The sequence below is a fragment of the Pleurodeles waltl genome, chromosome 7 (genome assembly GCF_031143425.1).
Source record: "Pleurodeles waltl isolate 20211129_DDA chromosome 7, aPleWal1.hap1.20221129, whole genome shotgun sequence".
Taxonomy (NCBI): domain Eukaryota; kingdom Metazoa; phylum Chordata; class Amphibia; order Caudata; family Salamandridae; genus Pleurodeles; species Pleurodeles waltl.
In genome coordinates, this window is record NC_090446.1 from 1,138,873,536 (window position 1) to 1,138,895,681 (window position 22,146).

At 46.9% G+C, this 22,146-nt stretch overlaps 1 protein-coding gene across 3 annotated transcripts in view; it reads right to left on the reverse strand.

The window, feature by feature from the left end:
* Positions 1-22,146, reverse strand: part of FBF1 (Fas binding factor 1) — a 506,392-nt gene that overhangs the window by 200,596 nt on the left and 283,650 nt on the right. For all 3 annotated transcript variants that reach the window (XM_069200193.1, XM_069200194.1, XM_069200195.1), the window contains exon 21: positions 14,327-14,434. In XM_069200193.1, coding sequence (XP_069056294.1) covers positions 14,327-14,434 — 108 coding nt within the window. The remainder of the gene's footprint in view (positions 1-14,326; positions 14,435-22,146) is intronic.

The following is a 22,146-nucleotide window of genomic DNA, read 5'->3' on the forward strand; positions in this document are numbered from 1 at the left end:
GAGAGAGAGAGAGAGAGAGAGAGAGAGAGAGAGAAATGAGTAAGCCATTGTCACGGCCAGTCTCCCCGCTAGCAGGTGCGAGGGGTAAGGGAGATGGAAATGGAAATGGAGGGGGGAGGGGAAAGGGTGGGCTAAGGGAAAAGGGGGAGGGAGAGGGAAAGAAACTAAGGTGGTCCCGTGTACAGGATATCACCCGTTGGCCAGGAGTAGTAGCAGCATCCCTGCGCCACACGGTTGCTGAAGTCAGGGCATGATTGGCGGGGAAGGGTGGGGGAGAGCTCAGGCTTCATTGGACCATCACAAGTGTTAACTGTCAATGTTACTGTGAAATGTGTTGTTGCATCTAGCTGTGCTCCTCTGAGCATTCTTAATGGTGGTTTTCAGTACCGCCATAGTCCCTTTGTTATGTCATGTCATGCCAAAGGGTCAGCCGATCATATGTATCGTTGCTTTGTAGCTGAGACGCAATGCACCTCCCATAATTCAACTGCTAACTATGAGGCCACACTGTCCATTTGGGTGGTGACCTCCTCCGCGACGGCTTGGGAGGTGGGGGGGAAATAGTGGGTAGGGGAGAGAGTGGACCTATAGGCTACGAAGGTGAAACAATGTCTTGTAGTAAGCATCAAGCAGTAGTACACGCTAGAAGTGTGAATATGCATAACATTTTTAGGTAAGGTTCAATCGAAATCCGATTAGTGCACACTTGCCGTATAAACAAGAATATCACAACATAAAAACAGGATAACATTAACATCAACATGCAGGCAGATACTCAGTAGCAGGCTCCCTGGTCTCTCGGCTGAACTCCGGGTCTCTGATCATCTCACAGCGCAGCTGCAGTGTCAAGTAAGTATTGGGACCAGTTTGGAAGGAGAACGAGATTTGTCCCTTTCTGAGAGTTGAGTGTGGAGCGCCACTGCTTGTAACACCTGGCCCCTGTCATCGTATGTCCCCGCAAGTCTCTCTAGATCTCTGCCTCCGAGACGGTGATCAGGGTCACGTCAATCTGCCCCTCCCTGGTCAGATGTTGTGGGTGGCGTATTATGGTTGTCCTTGTGTAGCCCTTCTCGGCTGAGCTGAGGTTGCTGTGTCCATGGATTGGTGCTGAAAATTGTCCAGGAAAACTCGCAGATCCTCAAGATCATAGAAGTCTTTGGATACTCCGTTTTTGGTGACCCACATCCTTGCTGGATCAAAAAGGCTGTATTTTATCTCCAGTTGCCGCAGTCGGGGTCCGAGAGCCAAGAATGCTTTCCGGCGTTCATTGGTGTCCTTTGAGTAGTCAGCCGTTATATGAATTTCGTAGTCTTCCGCCCGAAAGGGTCCATGCGCTTGGGCTGCCTGGAGAAGTTGACGGGCCTGTCCGTGTCTCAGAAGACAAGTGATTATCGGGCGAGGAATGGAGGTTCCATCTTGTCATCTCGGGTCCAGCCGGTGCGACCGTTGAAATTCCAATGGTGGGTCGAAGGTTAGTGCAGTCAGTTTGGGAAAGAGTGACCTAAGGAAGGTCTGAATGTCTGAACTTTCTTTGTTTTCCGGAAAGCCAAAAAAACGGACATTATCCCTTTGGCTTCTGTCTTTCAGGTCCGTTAATTTGCTGCAAAGGTACAAAAGGTCCTGGTCTCAGTCTTGGACAGTGTGCACGTGGGACTCCAAAGTCACCATACAGTGTTCCAGCCCTATTACTCTGGACTAGAAACCTGCTATATCTGATCGCATGGATTTTGACTAAAATGTCAAGGAAGTTATGGTGGCATCCATTACCTCAAGCCTGCGGCTTACTGCAGTGAGAAGGAGAGGAGGAGGAGGGAGCCACCCTTTGAGTCCTCTCCTTGTCCTGGTGATAACAAGGGTTGGCCGTATGCAGGCCAGGCAGTAATTGGCCCTCACGTCGCTATCAAATGTAAATCTGGCACTGTCGATCGTACGCCGTGACCTTCAAACTACGGCAATGAGGAGTCCTGTGCTGGTTGAGAGAGAGGGGGCATCGCTGAAGTCTAGGGCCTGATGGGGAGGAGGGCACAGTGTGACAAAGCGGCACTGGACAGCCGAGTACCTGACGCCGATGTACCCATGCGGTTTACGCTCCTCGTCCGTAGTGCTGCGCAGGTTGGGCGCAGCAAAGCCACCAAGAGCACAGGAGAGGTGTGATCCATTTGTGTCTTAATCGATGGTTGAGCAAATATGGCAGCCCCGCTCAGAGGTAGATTCAAGGGTGCTGGTAGTCCCCCATCCCTTGTGTCCCAGCTGGGATAGTATGTAGAGGAAGAAGGAGGACCAGCAGTATCGCCCCAGGGTGAGGTGGCTCACCCCACCGGTCGGCAGTAGCTGGTTGAGAGAAAGGACCAGAGTTCAAAGGAGCCTCAAAAATAAAGGTAGGAGGCGAAGTTCTTTTATAGGTTTGGTAATGCGTTGATATGCACTCGGCGGGGTGGGGAGAACGGGGGGGGGGCACCAGTGCAGCAATGCTGTTCCATCCGCGCGACTCGCCTCAGTAGGTGCAGATCACCAATGTCATAAGCCAGCATCGCCCATCTCTCGGATGCCCCCTCCCCGTGTCTCACCCCCATCCCCGTAAAGCGCAGCTCCCTCCACATTCTCTAGGCGAAAGCAGACATCCTCAGGGGTCGCACCGAGGCTTATGCAGGAAGAATCATGAGGCAAAGGTCATCGCTGTCGCTGTGATATTCATTGTGTGCCCTTCCAAGAAGCTCTCCAACTTGAGAAGGGAGGGAGGGGGTTGGGGAACAGTGCCGGCGATCTCCTTCCGACACCTCGTCCTGCTGCCGCTGTTGCACTGCTTCCCACGACTACAAGTCGCGGCTCCAGCCCGCCTCCTAGGCCTCCGCCTCCTCAGTGCCACACGGCCCGCGGTGCGCTCTACCCTCAGCCCCGCCATCCGTGGTTAGGTGCCAGTAGGTTGGAGGGAACCTCCGAGGCTCACATGGACAAGATTACGGCGGCCGTGACACCCCTGCCCCCGGTCAGAGCCCACCACTTCGTGGAGCTCCCAGACTAGGCGGCCATCTTCCACTGTGGCCCGACCACACCTCAGATGAAGATCATTTTGAGCACACCACAAGTAAAACCTTTTCCATTTGAAGGGACACAATTTTCTGGTGGGCGGTCTTTTCGATTATTTGAGAATGTTAATACATTCTTGCGACAAGCTTAAGTGTCCATCCTGAAGGAATTCAGGAGCCGTGCTGTCAAGCAGAGAGAGGGAAGTTTGGGATGGAACATCTGGCCTCCGAGTTTGCACAGGAGATCTTGCCTGCATGGCGACCTCTTGTGTGGCCTCTCCAACAAGTAAGGCAAGTCCGTGAACCACCACTGGAGAGGCCATTCCGGTGCTATGAAGATGATTCTGGTCCTGGACTTGTACAGTTTGTTGATGAATTTGGTAATCAGATCAATTGGCAGAAAGAAATTCAACAAAACTTAACAGAATTAACAAAAGGGCATTCCCCTTCGAACCTGGTTGGGAAAACCTGGACATGTACATAGTCGGAGCATTTTTTATTGTTTGCGTCTACGAACAGATCGATGTGTAGATGGCCCCATTCTTTAAAAATATCTTGCACAACTTTGTTGTGCAGAATCCAATATTGATTTTTTTAGAAATTGCAACTGTAAGAATCTACTTGGGAGTTCTGAACTCCTGGAAGGTGAATGGCCGATATTGTCAAGTTCCTGGCTATGAGCCACTTCTAGATGGCTTGCACTTCCAGGGACAGGGGATGAGAATAAGTTCCTCTCTGCTTGTTTAAGTTGTGCAGGGTGGTCATGTTGGCATTTTGGACAAGAAGATTGCATGTGGTTATCAATGGATAGAAGGACCTGTGGGCTAAATGAACCGCTCTCAGCTGTAGCCTGTTGATATAATACTTCTGCTCTTTTTCCAACCACATTCCCTGGGGTTTGAAGGGAACTAATGTGAGCACTGCATCCCTGGAGGGAGGCATCTGGGATCATCGTCTGTGTGGGTAGGATCCTGATGGAAAGGAACTCCTACCAGTAGGCTCTGAGATCACCATGGTAGCGACTAGATCGCTGTTTGTGACAGGATCAATTTGTCTTCCCAGTGATCTGAAAACTGATTCCACTGATCCTCTACACATTGTTGCAGAGGTCTTATGTGAAGTCTTGCATGAGGGACTATGAAGATGCAAGAGGACATACTTCCTAGCAGAGAGGTCACCTGGCTGGCAGATGGATGAGGAGTGTGCAGAAGATTGCAACACTTCAGGCTGATTGAGGACAGTCTCTCCTCCAAAGGAAACCATCTTGTGGTGATTGTGTCCAGAGTAGTCCCAAAGCAATGTATGACTTGGACTAGATGCTGTGTAGATTTGTTGAACTTGATCTGGAGACCTAGCTTTTGCAGTGTCTTGACACAAATACGGTAATGCTCTGTTGCTTGTGATGGACAGAAACTCTTTATGAGCCAATCGTCTAGGTAAGGCCAGACACATATTCTTTGACTCCTTAAGGATGCTGCGACCAATGCCATACATTTTGAGAATTTTTGGAGAGCAGAGTTTAGGCTGAACGGATGTGGATATATGCATCCTGGAGTTCTACAGAACACATCCAGTCCCCCTGGTGGAGCTGTGGGTAGTTCCGGTGGAGAGCACGCATCCTGAATGTTCCATTCCCTATAAATTTGTTTAGCACTCCGAAGTCCAGAATGAGACTGAACTCTCGCTTCAGACCCGTTTTCATCACTAGGAAATAGCTAGAGTAAATTTCAAACCTTTGGGTGCGAGGGACTTCCTCTATGGTGTCTTTTTGGAGCAGACTGATAACTTCCTTTTGTAAGAGGCCTTGCCGATGACATGCTGTTTTCGAAGGTGGAACAGCAGGAGGAGGCGTTCTGAAACTAAGAGAGAAACCATTTTGCACAATGTTTAATACCCATTTGTCTCTTGTGACAGTGCCCCACTCTTCCAGGTGCTTGGTTACACTCCCCGCACCACCAGAGCGGGTAACATAGAAGGGGGGAGTTAGGACTCATGGCTTTTATTAGTTGGTCTGGTAGAGGATACAGGTTATCGGTGGGATCTTCTTCCCCTGGCTGGCCTGCGAGAATGGTAATGAATTGGTTTCTACCCAATTGGCATATTTAATTTACCTGTAAGTCCCTAGTAAAGTGCACTACATGTGCCCAGAGCCTGTAAGTTAAATGCTACTAGTGGGCCTGCAGCACTGACTGTGCCACCCATATACGTAGCCCCTAACTATGTCTCAGGCCTGCCATTGCAAAGCCTGTGTGCGCAGTTTCACTGCCACTTCGACTTGGCATTTAAAACTCCTTGACAAGCCTTAAACTCCACTTTTTCTTCATATAAGTCACCCCTAAGGTAGGTCCTAGGTAACCCATAGGGCATTGTGCCATGTAAGTAAAAGGCAGGACATGTACGTATGTGTTTTACATGTCCTGGTAGGGGAAAACTCACAAATTCATTTTCCACTACTGTGAGAGGCCTGCTCCTCTCACAGACTAGCATTAGAACTGCCCTCATATACTTTTAAGTAGTAGATTCTGATCTGGAAGGAGTAGCCTGTCATCTTTAGTATGGCCAGAAGGATAACAGAAAATCCTGCTTATTGGTGAAATTGGCTTTAATATTACTATATTACAAATGCCATTCTAGAAAGTGGGCATGTCTCTGCACTTAATACCATCTGTGCCTTACAGTGTGTCTCCAATCCACGTCTGGTCTGTGCTGGTTGACAGCTCACCTTGTGTATTCCCACCAGACAGCCATAAACACAGGAAACTAAGGGCCAGATGTAGCAACCCTTTTGCGAGTCGCAAACGGCGAAAATCGACGTTTGCGACTCGCAAACGTGGGTTTGCAATGCACAAATGCATATTGCGAGTCGTTACCGACTCGCAATATGCATGTGCGACTCGCAAATAGGAAGGGGTGTTCCCTTCCTATTTGCGACTCGCAATGGTATGCAATACCATTTGCGACCGCATATGCGGTCGCAAATGGCATCGCAGTTACCATCCACTTCAAGTGGATGGTAACACAATCGCAAATTGGAAGGGGTCCCCATGGGACCCCTTCCAGTTTGTGATTGCACCCAAAAATATTTTTTCAGGGCAGGGAGTGGTCCAAGGGACCACTCCCTGCCCTGAAAAAACCGAAACAAAAGGTTTCGGATTTTTTTGAAATGCAGCTCGTTTTCCCTTAGGGAAAACGGGCTACATTTAAAAAAAAAAAAACTGCTTTATTTAAAAGCAGGTCGCTAACATGGAGGCCTGCTGACTACAGCAGGCCTCCATGTTAGCGAGTGCCTATACTCGCTATGGGGCCGCAATTTGCGACCCACCTCATTAATATTAATGAGGTGGGTCTTTGCGACCCCATAGCGAGTCGCAGACGGTGTCTGAGACACCGTTCTGCATCCAAATTTGCGATTCGGAAATTGCGAGTCGCACCGACTCTCAATTTCCGAATCGCAAATTCGGACTTTGCTACATCTGGCCCTAAGTCACATCTGCATTCATCTGCATACTGACTGGGTCTCCCTGGGCAGAAAGGGTGGAGGGGCTCTCTCACAAAGGACTGATAACCCCCACAGGGATCCTGGCAGGCACAACAGGGCTAAAAGAGGAAATTGTGAACTTGGAAACCACTCCTTGAAGTTTCCCCCACTTCAAAGGAATTGTTGGGTATATAAACTGGGTCTCTGACCCCACCAAATCAGACACTTTTGGATCTACACCTGAACTCTGTCAGAGGAACTGCCTGTCTGACTAAAGGAATCATCTGGACTGCTTTGCTGAGAAGGACCGCTGCCCTGCTGCCTACTGTCCTCTGACTGTGCTGAAAGGACTCTGCCTTCCCCCAAAAGTGCTCTCCTAGGGCTTGGATTCAGCTAGCCTCCTGTTCTGAAGTCTCAGGATCAGCGAAGACTTCATCTACTAGCTTTTAGCTATTTCTCCAACTTCAGGGACGCCAGTAACAACTTCAGCAATGCCAGCACCGATGCCACAGCCTGGTCCGACTCCGTGGATATCGCTGCATGCAACGACTGCGCCCTGCAATGCAAGTCCAACGTTGCTGCGATGCTGCTGAAACCCTACAGTGTTTATCGCGACCCTGTGAAGTAGACACATTATGTCTTGACCCACGGGATCCATTCACCCCGCTAGCTCACAAGGTACTGACATCTCACTACCGACGCTGCCCCAGCTCCCCCTGCAACCGGACAGAATCAATGCCTCACCTCCCCGGATGCTGTAAGGGACTGACGCTGCACCGGCCCCAGTGACCCCTCACCTCCACGACTCCATGCAATGTCTTCATTTCTTCGTTTTAAAAGGTACTGTACCTGCGGGTCGTGCGACTCTGTGACTGGAGCCTGTGGCGTTGGACTATTGGGAACGACTCCGTCAATGATGCTGTGATAGTCCCAGTTGGAGCTATTGTGTTTCTAGGCGCTTTAGTGGGATGTAATCTATAAAAATTCATAACTTTGCTTGTGTACACTGGAGTTTCATCGTTCCAACCTTATTTTACTCAGATAAATAGTCTCTATTTTTCTAACCCTGTGTGGTGTATTTTTGTGGGTTTTCGCTGTGGTGTTGCATGAGTTATTGCACAAGTACTTTATAAATTACTTTCTAAGTGAAGCCTGACGGCTCAGTTCCAAGCTACCAGAGGGTAGGTACAGATTAATTTGGATTGTGTTGTGGCTTTCTCTGACGAGAATTATGGTCCCTACTTGGACAAGGGTGTATACCTCTGCCAACTAGAGACCCAATTTCTAACAATGGTGATCAGTGGTGAGGATAGGACTTGCATTTGTGCAGTGCCATACAATAGCTACATGCACACTACCTACCCACAGTTAAAGATCATTTCATTTTTTTTCTTCTTCTGTAAGTTTTCCCTGTTTAACATTTTTAACCAATCATATACATCATGTCTCTGGCTGAGTCCATAAGTGGAGCTGGAGAGTCTGACCTGGCTAAGCAGAAGGATTACACAGTCCCCCAGCTGAATGGCTTTTGCGAAGCTATGGGGGTATCTGCCTGTGGAGCTTCCAAGAAGGGAGAACTTCAAAAGGCACTGAGGGCCTGGGCAGAGTCCTGCAACCAAGAGCATGATGGAAGCCTGAAAAGGGCTCTTTCGAGGTGCTGCCAACAGCAGTAGGGGATGACACCCCTGGATGTGTTCCTCCTGCGAGTCCAGGAAGCAGTGTCTCCAGTCATGGCCTGATTGCAGAGGAAAGGAGGGAGGAGAGAGAATTCCGGCTGTAGTTGGCAAGATTAAAAATAGAGGCAGAGGAGTGGAGAGCTGAAAGGCAGGCTGAGGTTGAAAGAGCCTTAGCTGAGAAGAAACTTATCTTGGTTCATGAACTCAGTATGAAAGAGCTGGAACTCAAGGCTAGGCAGTCTGAATCCCGCAGTGATGGTGGCAGCATACATGCAGAACCTGCCAGAGACAGGAAGGTTCGTATACCCAAGGATTTAGTGCCATGTTTTGTGGTGGGAGATGACATTGACAAGTGGTTTTCGGCTTATGAAGTTGCACTGAGGGCACATGGGGCCCTGAAGTACAGTAGGGGGCGGGCCTGTGGAAACACATGCCCACACTTGGGAGAGACACACTTCTGACATTAGAAGTACAAGTACACTCCCATGAAAACCATTTTAATTACAAAATTCGGACAGACCCCTGAGAAGTATTGCCAAAGATGTAGGGACAGTAGCAAGCTCCCCAACCAATCCTGGGTAGACTTCATTGTTTATTTCAGTAAGGCACTGAATGGCTGAGTGCGGGTAGCAAAGTCAGTGATTATGTTAAGTTGTAAAATTTAATCCTGAGAGCGCACATGCTGAGAATTTGTTTTACAGAGTTGCACCAGAACCTAGTTGACAGTAAGCTGCCTGATCCCGGGAAGCCTGCTGAGGAGGCAAACCAGAGTGTCCAAAAAAGTATCTGGGGCACACCCACAAAGGTGGTCAGGGTTCCCAAAAGAAGAAAGAGGGGAGGAGAAAAACTTTTAAAAAAGGAGTTCTCTAAAGGCCGCTGAAATAATTCCCACAGGAATAGTGGTAACCAGTCGCAGTCTGAGACTAAGAAGAAAGGGTTCTTTGATAACAAGACAGGAAGGTTTGTACCCCAATGTCCAGAGTGCTCAAAGTATGGTCACTCAAAGAGTGACTCCAAATGTCCAAAGAGGGCACAGCCCCCCACTGGTGGGCAGACACCTGGGTTGGCTAGTGTAGCGCTTGGGGAGAAGGTATCCCCAGATAGTTTGGGGAACAGACAGAGGTAACCCTAGTGTCCTTGAGGGATGCAGAAATGGTGTCAAAAGCCCACATACCTGCCAATACTTCTCAGTATAGGAAATGGGTCACCATTAATAGGCAGCGAGTGGAGGCTCTGCGTGACACAGGAGCCAGCATGACTACTGCCAAGGGTCAGCTGGTGTCAGCAGAGCAGGTCCTACCGAACACACCCCACCAAGTCATAGTCATTGACAATTGCGAAAGCCATCTACTGGTGGCTCTGGTTCCCTTTGAGTGGGGGCGCGAGGGTCTCTGGTACTCTGAAAGTAGCTGTGAGCCCTGCCATGCCTTAGGCCATGACCTAGGGCACACTACCTGGAGGGAAGTAGAGCTCAAGTCTCATTTGGAGATGATGGGATTGCCTGAGTGGGTCTGTATGACCAAAAGGTCCATATAGCTGCCCGGGAGGGGAGTCAAGGGCATCTGGGGCCTGGAAAAATGGCCCAGACAGCTTCCAAGGAGAGGGGAAGGGGCGTAGGAAACCAGCATTGGAGGTGGACGTGGTCCGTCAGGAGGAGGCCCCTGAGCCATCCGGGGGAGGCATTGCCAACCCTAGGTGACCTGCTCGAGCTTGCTGGTTGGCAATCTGAGGGTTGGCCCACCAGATAGGAATTCTGCAAAGCGCAGAAGGAGTGTCCCACTTTTGAGGGCTTGAGGCTACAGGCCTCAACCCATGCAGCAGGTGAAGCCTCTGGGGATCACCTGATCTACTGGGAGAATGACCTCCTATATAGGGAGCCTAAGGCTCCGGGTACTGGGGCAGCACGTGTTACAAGGCCTTTCGACCGGGTTTGGCTCATGACATACCCCTGGATGACATTTAGGACAAGGGTGGGCATCGACACATTGGTCCACTGGACCCCAAGACAGCCCTAGGCAACAGGTTCACCCTGGTCTTGGTGGACCATGCAACAGAGGCAATTCCTCTAGGACGGTGACTGCTCCTGTGGTGACCACAGCTCTGATGGTGATCTTTACCCGTGTGGGGTTCCCCAAAGTGATAGTGTCTGACAGAGGCATTAACTTCATGTCTGCATACATAAAGTGCATGTGGGATACGTGTGGTGTAACTTACAAGTTCACCACACCCTTTCACCCTCAATCCAATGGTCTAGTTGAGAGATTCAACAAGACCTTGAAGGGAATGATTACCAGCCTACCTGAAGCCATGAGGTGTAAGTGGGATGTCCTCTTGCCATGCCTTCTCTTTGCTTACACAGAGGTGCCCCAGACAGGAGTAGGGTGCAGTCCCTTTAAACTTCTCTACGGCTACACTGTAAGGGGGCCTCTAAGGATTGTCAAGGAGGGATGGGAGAAACCTCCCAGGAAACCCCCTTAGGATGTGGTCAGCTACATGTTGGCCCTCCGCAACTAGATGCACTGCTTCTGGAAAAAGGCCAAAAGCAACCTTGAGGCCAGTCAAGAGGTAAATGAAACGCTGGTATGACGCTGGTATGACCTGGCGACAAAGTATGGGACATGGAACCAGTAGAGCCTCGAGATCTCCAGGATTGCTGGACTCGCCCATACAAAATAAAGGAGCGCAAGGTGGAGGCCACTTACTCAGTGGACCTCCAGACCCCGAGAAACCCTTTAATGGTGCTCCAGGTAAACAGACTTAAGCCTCACTTTGAGAGGTCTGAATTCAGCATGCTCCTTGTGACAGATGAGGGTGTGGAGGAATTAACCTCTCCCTGACCTTCCCTCTGCGCAAGAAGGTGACCCCGTGGACCACGTTGCACGCAACGACCGTGGCATGTAATGCAAGCCTGACGCCACTGATGCCCCACAGTGTTATTGCAACACTGTGAAGTCAACACATCATGCCTTGACTGACTGGATCCATCGACCCTGCCGGGTAACAAGGAACCAACGGCTCACCACCGATATCCTCCCAGCTCCCCCTGCAACCGGACGGAACAGACGCCTCACCTCCCCCACGGTATGGAACCAACACCTCACCTCCCCGGATGCCTTAAGGAACCGACGCCGCACTGGCTCCAGTGACGCCACAACTCCGTGCGACGTCTTTGATTCTCTGTTTGCAAAGGTACTGTAGCTAGGGGTTCGTGCGACTCTGTGACCGGCGCCTGTGGTGTCAGACTATTGGGAACAACTCCATCAACAATGTTGTGATAGCCCCAGTTGGAGCTATTGTGTTTCTAAGCGCTTTAGTGGGATTTAATCTTTAAAAATTCATAACTTTGCTTGTGTACAGTGGATTTTCATTGTCCCAACCTTATTTGTTTTAGGTAAATATTCTCTACTTTTCTAAACCTGTGTGGTGTATTTTTGTGGTGTTTTCACTGTGTTGTTGAATGAGTTATTGAACAAATACTTTACCTATTTTGTTCTAAGTTAAGCCTGACTGCTCAGTGCCAAGCTACCAGAGGGTGGGCACAGGATAATTTGAACTGTGTTGTGACTTGCCCGGACTAGGACTGTGGTCCCTACTTGGACAAATGTGTATACCTCTGCCAACTGGAGATCCAATTTCTAACACGTATCATCCTAGTAAGGCCGAAATGCTTGCCTATTTGATGAATGAGGCAGATATTCCACACATCTTCTTTCCAATAGAGCAAACTTATTTACTCTCCTTATCTGGAGAGTCTGATGAGGAAGAGGACACATAATGTGTCTTTGCGTGCACCAGCTATTATGACTGAATCTGGTGGAGTATCAGTCCTAAGGAACAAAAGATCCTGGTCTGGAGCCTTATATTATTTTAATATTCTCAATGGAGCTGCTCTTAGAGGAGCTGGAGTCAAGAAAAGTTGCATTGCTGGTTCCAAAAGACCTGGAACCAAAAGTATTAGTGATCTTGACACAGCTCCGTGATACCGATGACAAGGTGGTAGGCGCAGAAATATCAATGTTCAGTTTTGATGTGCCTCTTATCAGAATCTCACTGAAAGTTGTGAGGTCACTCCTGCTGGTGGTATGTCTGTTACGGTAGGAGAGTTATCCGTCACTGAGGACAAGGAGGGTGTTCTATGGTTCCTATGTCTTGACTTGGAACAATGAGAGCATAGCGATATGGAGGTAGAGCTTGTTCTAGCAAATTTTGACCTTGATCTACCCCTCTGCTGAGTCTTGGATCATCGCAGGGAATTGGATGTAGGCACACATCTCTCCGGATGTGTTGATGGAGAGTCCAGGGAGAACGCAGGCAAAGGAGTGCACTTTGGTGATGGAGTATACTGCTAACTCTGGATGGAGAGTATGTCCACAACAGGTCTGAGTTAGGACTCTGAGGAACAGGGTCTCACCACTTGTGCAGGCATTCCAGCCAACATGTGGAGAGATTCAGAGGTGTCCCAGTAGCAGGTCTAGCTGGAGACGCTAGTTCAACTGACTCAGATGGTAAAACCTACTCCTCTGTTGACCTTGAACAACTTCTTGAGATCGATAATCTTTTAGACTGTGTCTTCGATGTAGAAAGTGGCTTTTCTGGCTGCTTTGACATCCAGCGGTGTGCTCTCAACATCAACAAACATCATGCATCTTTTGTCGCCCATTCCCTTGACACTGCCAGGTGTCTCAATGGCTGATGTCGCTTGGGCATTGACGGCTCTATCGGTGAATGCCTCAATAGCGGTTCTGTCACCGACAACCGCTTCAACAGCAGTGAAGATCTTGATGTTAAGTGACGATGAGGCTAGGAACGTCAAAGGAACCCTCGAGGGCAATGTATGCCTCGATTTCGAGGGGCAAGTCTCCAAAGGCACTCTCAACATTGACTTCGAACAACTAGGTATTCTCTCCGATCTTGACGTCATACCTTTCGACGTTGATTGGGTTCACCGTTTTTCATGTATTTCATGTGATCTTCCTTTGTGGGCTTGTTTTGGATGAGAGGATGGGATCTTTGGAGGAGGATTGAGACTCTCCTGGGCTTCTTGCAGATCCTGTAAATCCTCTTTATTGGAGTCTATGCAGCCTTATTTTCTCTCTGTCCTTTAGGGTGCACCTGGAGGGCTTCTGTCAAAGACAAGAATCTGGACGATGGGACTGTGGTAGACACACGATACAGACTGAGTGGGGATCAATCAGAGCCTTCTTTTTTCCACAAGAAGGGCTCTTCATAAAAAGTGAATGCACGACTGCAAGAAAAATATATAATTCCTGTAAGAAATAAACAGTACATTATACTCTAAGTACTGAGGTTTCTCAGAAAAGGTTGAACTGAAGATTATGAAGAGATTATTCTGACAAAATGTCAAAAAATAGCAGAGTTCAGTGCTCTAGGATCCTAACAGTAGAAGCTGGAAAAAAGAACTGAACTAACTCTCACCTGTGAGGCATGATGGGATACCAGGAGTCCTGTGTGGTCTTAGAGGCATGGTGTCAGTTTTTGTTCTGTTGTATCTTGAATGCAGTCTACCAGCTAAGAATGTCTCATATTCCCTTTCATTTTCCTTTGAAATAACTTTTATTTTTATCATCTTAGAAGTCTCCTTTTCTGTTTATGAATTACCAGAATACCTTGGCAATTTTTAGGTGATTTAATATGGAAACTCAATGTAAATTAGACATTTTTGCTTTTCTTATAGGCTGCAGATATGTATAATATATATATGCTTCCTTTCCCGTCCCTGTGTACTTCCTATCACACATTGGCAGTGAAATAATCAGTACGAGTAATAATCAAGGAAGAACTGAAATTACTGGATGCTGGATCTGGGTCAACAAATTATGATGTGGTTGGGCTGAGGATGGAGTGGGTGTGGGATTTTAAACAGGTTCCCATGTGAGAGGAAAGGTGGTGGTTGGGAGTGTGTGTTCAGGGGGTGTCAGCCCCAGTTTTAATTGTTCTTTGTATGAGTCAGGTGTCCTGTCCTCTCATTCTTGTGCAGATGCATAACAAATGGACACACACTCTCATGAAAAATAGAGATTGCAATCGCTGCCAGCACTACTGAGCCCAGTCCATCAGGAGAGTGAACACTGAAAACTGTCTGAAAGAGGTATGAAACTTGTTAGATTGGAGTTATACATGGATACCTGGTGTGAGAGGAAGCACTGGTTACTGCATCAATTTCTTGGTCTTTCAGGCGCTTCAGCCGTTGAAGCTGTTCTTCATGGTCCTTTTGCATCTCTTGGATGGATTTCCTGAAGTAACAGAAGAGGTTTCACATCAAATTATGTATCTATATAGTTAAACATTTTGACATCAGAGACGCCCCCAGTCGATCCTAAGCCACTCTATTTATTTATGGCTGTTCAGTGCTATCATAGCTTCTATTTGGTAGGATCTACAGTATGTCAACACACACACACCACTACCCAAAAAAATAAAAGGTCCATGCCTAATTCCAGCACTTGAGCTTGTGAGCCACAATTACAGGTACGTTTATTTTCTTGTGTAAGATTCTCTGGAAAATTTGCTGTTTGGATACAGCTTCAGGCTCCTTAGCTTAGCTATCAGCAAAATGAGCCTTAACTAGAACAGGTTTCTGATTCTAGATTAACAACTCTAAATAAAACATGGTGACCTGAAAATACACACTAATGCAAAAAACACAATTATATGGTGTTGCTTTGAAAATGTCCACAATGGGGTAATTCCTTAATAGTGCTGCAATCATAACCTTGCCTCTTGCAGGGTAAGCCCTAAGCTTGCCTAAGAAGTGAAACATACTTTGCCAAAACATAACATGCTGTACTATACGATACAGTCTCATTTATAAGTTGGGAGATGCCGGGCTCTAACAGAAATACACTGCATGAACCATCCACCCCTGCAGCATTTCTTCTGGAGGAGCCCCGATTTGCTCGTCCAGTGGGAACTGTTGTCCTGGAAGCCATCAACCACTAAGCTAAGAAGCAAAGTTGATGGTTATTTCATCCTATTTTAGAGCAGCATGAGCTTCACTCGATTTCCCTGGCTGGGACCTTCATGCAAGTAATGGCGATCCTGGGCAGGGGACACAAACAATTTCAAAGATGCACTCTGTGCAGTATGGCCTATGATTTGTTGTTTTACTGAAACAAACTTCTTCTTTGGGTGTTTGTTTCAGTTTAACAAAACGTAAATTCTGAGCAGGAAAATATAATGGCATCTGCTTGGCATTCATCTGTGCCACACAGGGAAGAGGGTTGGAGGGGGAGAGGGGAGGGGGGATTTCTAAATATGTTGGGTAGTCCACACTAAGGGAGTGGAGGTCAGGGCATCCGATAATCTGGCTAGCGGCCTGACAAACAATCAATTACCCCATTATGCTATACACTGTGAGACACTCCAAGAAAAATTTGAGAACGGCAACTAACAAAAAGATGGTCTCTAACAATGCTTAGGTCATGAGCTAAGATGGCGGCTGCTAAGAGCCGAAGCTCCAAGCCAGCCTGCCTAAAATCCTGATAATATCAGGCTATTGGAGGGGACCCCCATGATACTGAGCAGGTGGGGGCCCACTAGCCAGGAGAGAACCGGGAGACGGAGTCCCTGGAGGTGCTAGGTGCTCCCGTGGGCTGCGCGGGCTGAGCGGACACCCTGGCCGGCTGGAGTGGTGGGGCCTGACGCCGCTTGCCACGCGGACCGCTGATTCGTAGAGAGGCTGACGGTGAAAGGGAACCTTTGGTGCGAGCGTGCACCAACACGCTCGGCGGCTACTGGGAGCTGGAGCGGGGCGGAGAGGAGAGTTGCAGTGCCCTGAGTGCGGCCGGCGGGCTGCTGGCGATGTGCCCCGGACCCCTGAGGAACCCCGATGGGCGCCGAGTGAAGCCACTGGTGGGAATGCCCCATGGTGACCCCCTCTGTTGTTGTACAAAACAACAACTACACTGTTGGACGACCACAGACCTGCATACACTAGGTGCACTATATAGTCAGGGAATGATGAGCTCATTTGAGGATCTTGGGGACCAGACTGGTTTGCCTCGTGGGCAGTTTCTGATATATGAGGCGATGGTGGGGACTATTCGGACCCTCTGGAGAGGGATAGAGGGTGAGCCTCCCACACACAAGGTCTTACAGACTAAGTTGTCCATTGGGGGGTTCTCACTTGGCCTCCTGGCTTTATAGGGCACTATTGGCAATGGTACATAATCCGCTGGATGCTCTCTGGGCTAAGTGGGAGATGGACTTAAATAGACACCTCACTGACGGGGAATGGAACAGAATTCTTGCATACGCTCCCTCGGTCTCCCAAAACACCCTACTAAAATATATACAATATAACTACATGCACAGGACTTACCTAACCCCCACGTCAGCTGATGCTCATATATGGGGGGGCTGGGATGTGCTGCCCACGGTGCCGATTACTAGATGCGGGATTCGGGCACATGACATGGGGATGACCACAGCTGCAATAATTTTGGAGGGGGGGGATCATCCATATAATTAACCATGCACTGCATAGACGACTAGAGACTATGATGCAGACATGCCTCCTGGGGTATTTACTAGGCCACGCCCCAAAAAAGTGGGCAACAGATTTGTTGATCTGGCTCTGGTGCTGGCTAAGCGACGATTATCGATAGCATGGAAACAAGCTCAGGGTCCTAGCCTACAGACTTGGACACTAGATATCACGAGATGGGGTAGGGCAGAGGAGAGAGCCCTGAAGAGGGAAGAAAGCAAAAGGGATGAGGCGTAGGCCATTGGCCCCACTGTGGACAGAGGTCATGGATGGCTGGGAAAACGGTGCTGCAGGAACAGACACCGACCCTGAAAATGATACAGGAAGCACTACAACGAGTTTATAGGAGAGAAAGATATAGGGAGAGCGCCCTTAAGACGACTTCAGAACCCCCAGGGGAAAGGCACATGAGCAAGTTGTTACCTCCCCTGCACACCCACCTCATTGGGGAACCATCCTCATGCACTGACTTTAAGATAGTACATAAAAGATGATTTCCATATCTAATATTGCCGCACAGCCTGCTTGTATACATACGAGGACCACAGGCAGATTATTCGTTCTTAGTTTTTCTTCGCTTTGTTATATTGTTGGCTTCATTTCTGGTTGGTTCTCTTTATGAGTATTGCAGACAACGAAGTTTATTGGTAATCCCTAGATGGCATGAATACGTACTGATGGGGACACTAGACAGTGGCCTTATGTGACATGATTACCTATATTCTCACTCCCCCCCCCCCGTTCCAGGTCACTAATAGGAACTGCTGAACCATTGAGCACTACTTATATCTTAACAGAGGAGTGATAACCTTAGTGACAAAACGAAAATACTATGTACTGCAGAAAGTTCACTACATCTGTAAAACCTAATTATGCATCTTGTACAAATGCCAAGCAGTATGTCATGAAACAAACAAGGTGTTGTGTTATATCTGCTTAAACTTCCACTGAAATGCCAATAAAATAAACGTTTAAAAAAAACAATGCTTAGGTCATATCTGCAAAGTAGGGGTCCTTTTTGCTTTCACAGAAAATACAAGTGTGTGCCTAAGAATCAATGTAGTCTTCTTAAACAGATGCTCTGAGCAAATGTTTTGCAGTCCTGTCAGGAACATCAATAGAATCCCTTGAATGTTGCTTGAAAGCTGGTTTACCTTTTTCAATATATTTTGCTGCTTGCTGATTAGTAACTAATGTAAATACCACAATCTCAAGGCTTGACTAAGAAATCAACAGGATACCCACAAAGGAATGTTGTTGATTTTCTGCTCCTGAAGAAAATGAACCTGTGGAACAAGTTTTCTGGCTCAAAATAGTCCATTCCTTCTCGTCTGTAGGGTGGCACAGAGTCCAAAGCAAATGCACTGGTAGATCGGATAAGCATGTAAAAGTTGACCTTGATTTCAAAAAAGGGTCTGAACCATGAGCTATACATACACTTTATATAAGGCCCAAAATAAGAGGGAAGAAAAGGGAATGAGAAACAGAAAAATAGAAAAACTGAGCATCCAAAACTGTAATAGCCATGGAGGAAAGGAAGAATAAGGCTCTATGAACCTCTCTCTGTTAGAGTAATACCAAACTGACAAACTGTCCTTTCAGTAACCATCTGAGAGACTATAATGTCATGCGATGCGAAAGTTCCAGCAAGGGAAAGAATGTACTCTTTAAAAAAGGAGAAAAAGGACAAGATGTGCTAAGCAACTTTGTAATCGTAAACCCTGCAATTTGCAAAATCACACTTTGCAACTGCAAAATAGCTATTTCCAATGTACAAAACCCATTTCATGAGTCAGAAATGTTTTCCGACTCGTAAAATGAGTTTTGCAGTCTATATATAATCGTAAGTTACAAGGGGAGGGGAAGGAGCATTCCTAACATGCTACAATTCCGCATGTTATGCGGAGGTATCTAAGGAGGTATTAACTGATTCACAAATAGGAAGGGGTCCATCTCTAGCCCCTTCTCCTTTGGAAATAGTGTAGGCAGTCTCGGAGACAGTAGGCAGTGGTCCAATGGACCACAACTGTACTCCTGAATTCTGACACCAACAATATTATGGAATACTAATATCGAGGACAGAATATTGCAAGACAAAATATCAGAAGGTCAGTGCATATAGAAAGTATACATTTCTAACTCCACATCTACATACCTTTAAGATATATGTAATGCACAGGAACATATATGTGGAATTAGTATGCAAAATCTAAGCTTACTTACATATCAATACTTTATTTTTTATATTCTGTCCTTGATATTCATGGGGGAAATACCCTGGACCACTGCCTTCTCCCCCTACTGCTTTACCCTCATGGCAAACTTTTCTTTCTATTTTTCTTTTAAAGCAGCACCAGTTCCTTTAAAGGAACCCATGGTGGTTTGGGAAAGATATGTTTTCCCTTTTAGGAATGCAAATACAGGAATGGGGAACATCCCCTTAACAAATTGTCTTAGATGCCGGAAGGCGGAAGGTTGGCTCTATCACAATCTGTGGGGGGTGCCAAGAGATTCAGAAATACTGGGACACAATATTGCAGGAACTTAGCACTGTACTGGGTGAGGAGATACCACATAATCCCCAGTTCATACTTCTGAGTGTCCCTGAGGACATTCATCTGTCTTGAAAAAAAAAGATTTTTGGCACACTTAGGTTGATTGTGGCAGAGGGATATCACACAGACCCGGGGGTCATCTACTATACATGCCAAGGCAGAGTGTCTTGTCAGGATATACAAATATATAGAGGTGGAGTAAGTTGTATATGCAACAAGAGGCTGCCCTAAGAAATGTGACCGAGTGTGGAGTATGTGGAGAGAACATTAAGGACTGGTTTCACTGATCAGCAAGGAACCACACAGCAAGACGCTGATACAGAGCCCTAACAGCAGACATATTTGCATCCCAACAGGAGTTTTGGAGTTGGCCTGGGAGAACTCAGAGCTGACCTACATTCCCGGTGATATGATGGACTCACTAGACCCCAAGGGAAGGGCTTACAATTCAGACTGATCATCTTTCCTAGGTGTCTCCTAAATGTATGCATAATGTATGATTTTGTTATGCTCCTGAAAGTATCATGTTATAAGCTCACATTGCATGTTACATTGGAAAATGTTAATGAAAACAATTTAAAAAATAAAAAAGAGAAAGCATGCAAATACAAGAACGTTTGTCACCTGTTCCTTGCAGTCCATCATCCCTGTTTAATCAGTTAATTTGCTTGCAAAAAGTCGGTGTGCAGTTTGCAAACACTTTTTGAGAGCGGATTCTTAGTACATTGGAGCCTCAGTTCTGTAATCATTATGTATAAGGTCGAAATGGGTTCTGTGTCACCTCAGAGTACTTCAAAGGCTACCAAGTAATGTGTACCAGACTTCAGAGTAGACCTAATCAACCACGGTTTTCTTTCATCCATATGGGCTTTGGGTCAATGTTGGAGACTTGGGGGTCGGGTTTAAGTAGAGCGTGGGACTAGAAGCAGATTTCACAACTGAAAAACTATCACCATAGTCTGTTAAAGGCAGTGCTTAATTTGTAAATAAAAAGGGGCTGCCCAAAGCCCTCCTTTTAAACATGCGGCTGCTGCAATTAAATGAGTGAACACGGAATACTGAGGCAGCGTAATCCTGAAGGAATCTCAGGCCTCTTCAATCCATTTGCAGCCATTCCCTGCCCTTTCAGCTCACTCTAACAGCTTTCTAATTTCTCCCTTTGTGACGCTTTTACCCTTCCTCCATCTTTCACATGTGTCTTTTGCTCGCAGCAAATGCTTGAAGCAGAAGAATAAGCCCCGGCCCTCAAAAATAAGTGCTGGTGCTCAGCACCGGAAACAACAAGCACACATTAAGCACTGGTTGAAGGCTATCACTATGAGAGCCTTCCTCAGCTTCTATTATTTCATCAGAATGGCGAAAGAGGGCACAGTCTGCAAAGGCGTTCTGACCTACCTCATCAGGCTGCAATGTACTTTCCAGTCTCCTGGAGAACCTCTTTTAAGACTACTAAGGCTCCATACCGCAGGACAGCATTCTTCCTGACTCATACAGTGCCATTTCCACACAGCAGCATCTTTCACCAGATGAAAATTGGTTACTTACCTGTACTTCAGTAATCCAGTATTATCTTTCTTAGATTCATATGCTTGAATCATTCCCCGTCGTGGAAGTGTGAGTCCCATGGTATCATAGTAAAGCAGTATGTAAAAACTATAATAGGCTATTGTGGCAGTAGTTTGATAGCCTATCTATGTCCTTTAAAAAAAAAGGACCAGACTTGAACTATGACTAATCAGGTACTAGCACCTTCCACAACACTCCCAAGAGAGGCTGATCCCCTCAGGTTTTTGAGCATAAGTGGGAATAACAACCTTAATAATAAGGGGAGCCTCTCAGGGGAGGAAGGTGGGTCACATGTGAATCTATGAAAGATGTCAATACTGTGTAACTGCAGTTACAAGTAAGTAACTCATTTTCTTCTCCAGTATTAGATCATAGATTCACCTGCTTGAATCAGAATAGCAAGAAGTATTGTAGGCAACTTAATACTTTTAGAAGATGGTGGGCAAGAGCAATACACTTTCATAGTGGTCCATACAAAATACATCTCTATATGTATCTAGATATACATTTGAAATCATAAGCATTCATATCTGAACCGTTAGATAAATGTTAATAGAACAAGGAAGAAATAATATACGGCTGACTAAAAAGCATTTGATTAGTATGAATAAACACCTCTATTTAAAGAGGCTCACCTTATTGGAATAGATGGCATTTGTTTAATATGAATTAACACCTCTATTTAAAGAGGCTCACCTTATTGGAACAGGTGGCGTAATACAGCTTGTCCTACGACTGAGTCATTGTGCTGTGTTGACTCTAGGCAGTACTGCTGCGTGAATGAGTAGGTGCTCTTCCATGTAGCAGCTCAACATTTTTTCCAGTGGGATGCCTGTGAACAGAGCAGCTGAAGTGGATACTGCTCTTGTGGAATGAGCTGTAGCTTTGCTTGTCAGGGGTCTGCCCTCCTTACAATGGCAAACTGAATTGTTGCTGAGGCCCATTGTGTTATCGTTTAATTTGTTACTGCAGTTACTTGATGCCCTTGACTATAAGAGACTAGCAATTGGCCAGTTTTGTGAATGTGTTTAGTACGGTGGAGGCAGAAACTGAGACACCGTTTGATGTCTAAAGTATGAAAAGCCCCTTCAGCCGGTGTGGTAGCATTTGGAAAAAATGTCCGAAGTATGATAAGTTCATTGAGGTGAAATTGGGAAGGAACCTTTGGAATGAGCCTTGGATTTGATCTAAGAAGTACACAATTGTCTGTGAAGTGTAGGAAAGGTTCCAGGATGTTAAGGCCTGTATCTCATTGACTCTTCTGGTGGATGTGAGAGTGAGTAGTATAGCAACATTCCACGTGAGGAACTTCAGGTCAGTGTTGTGAATTGGTTCGAAA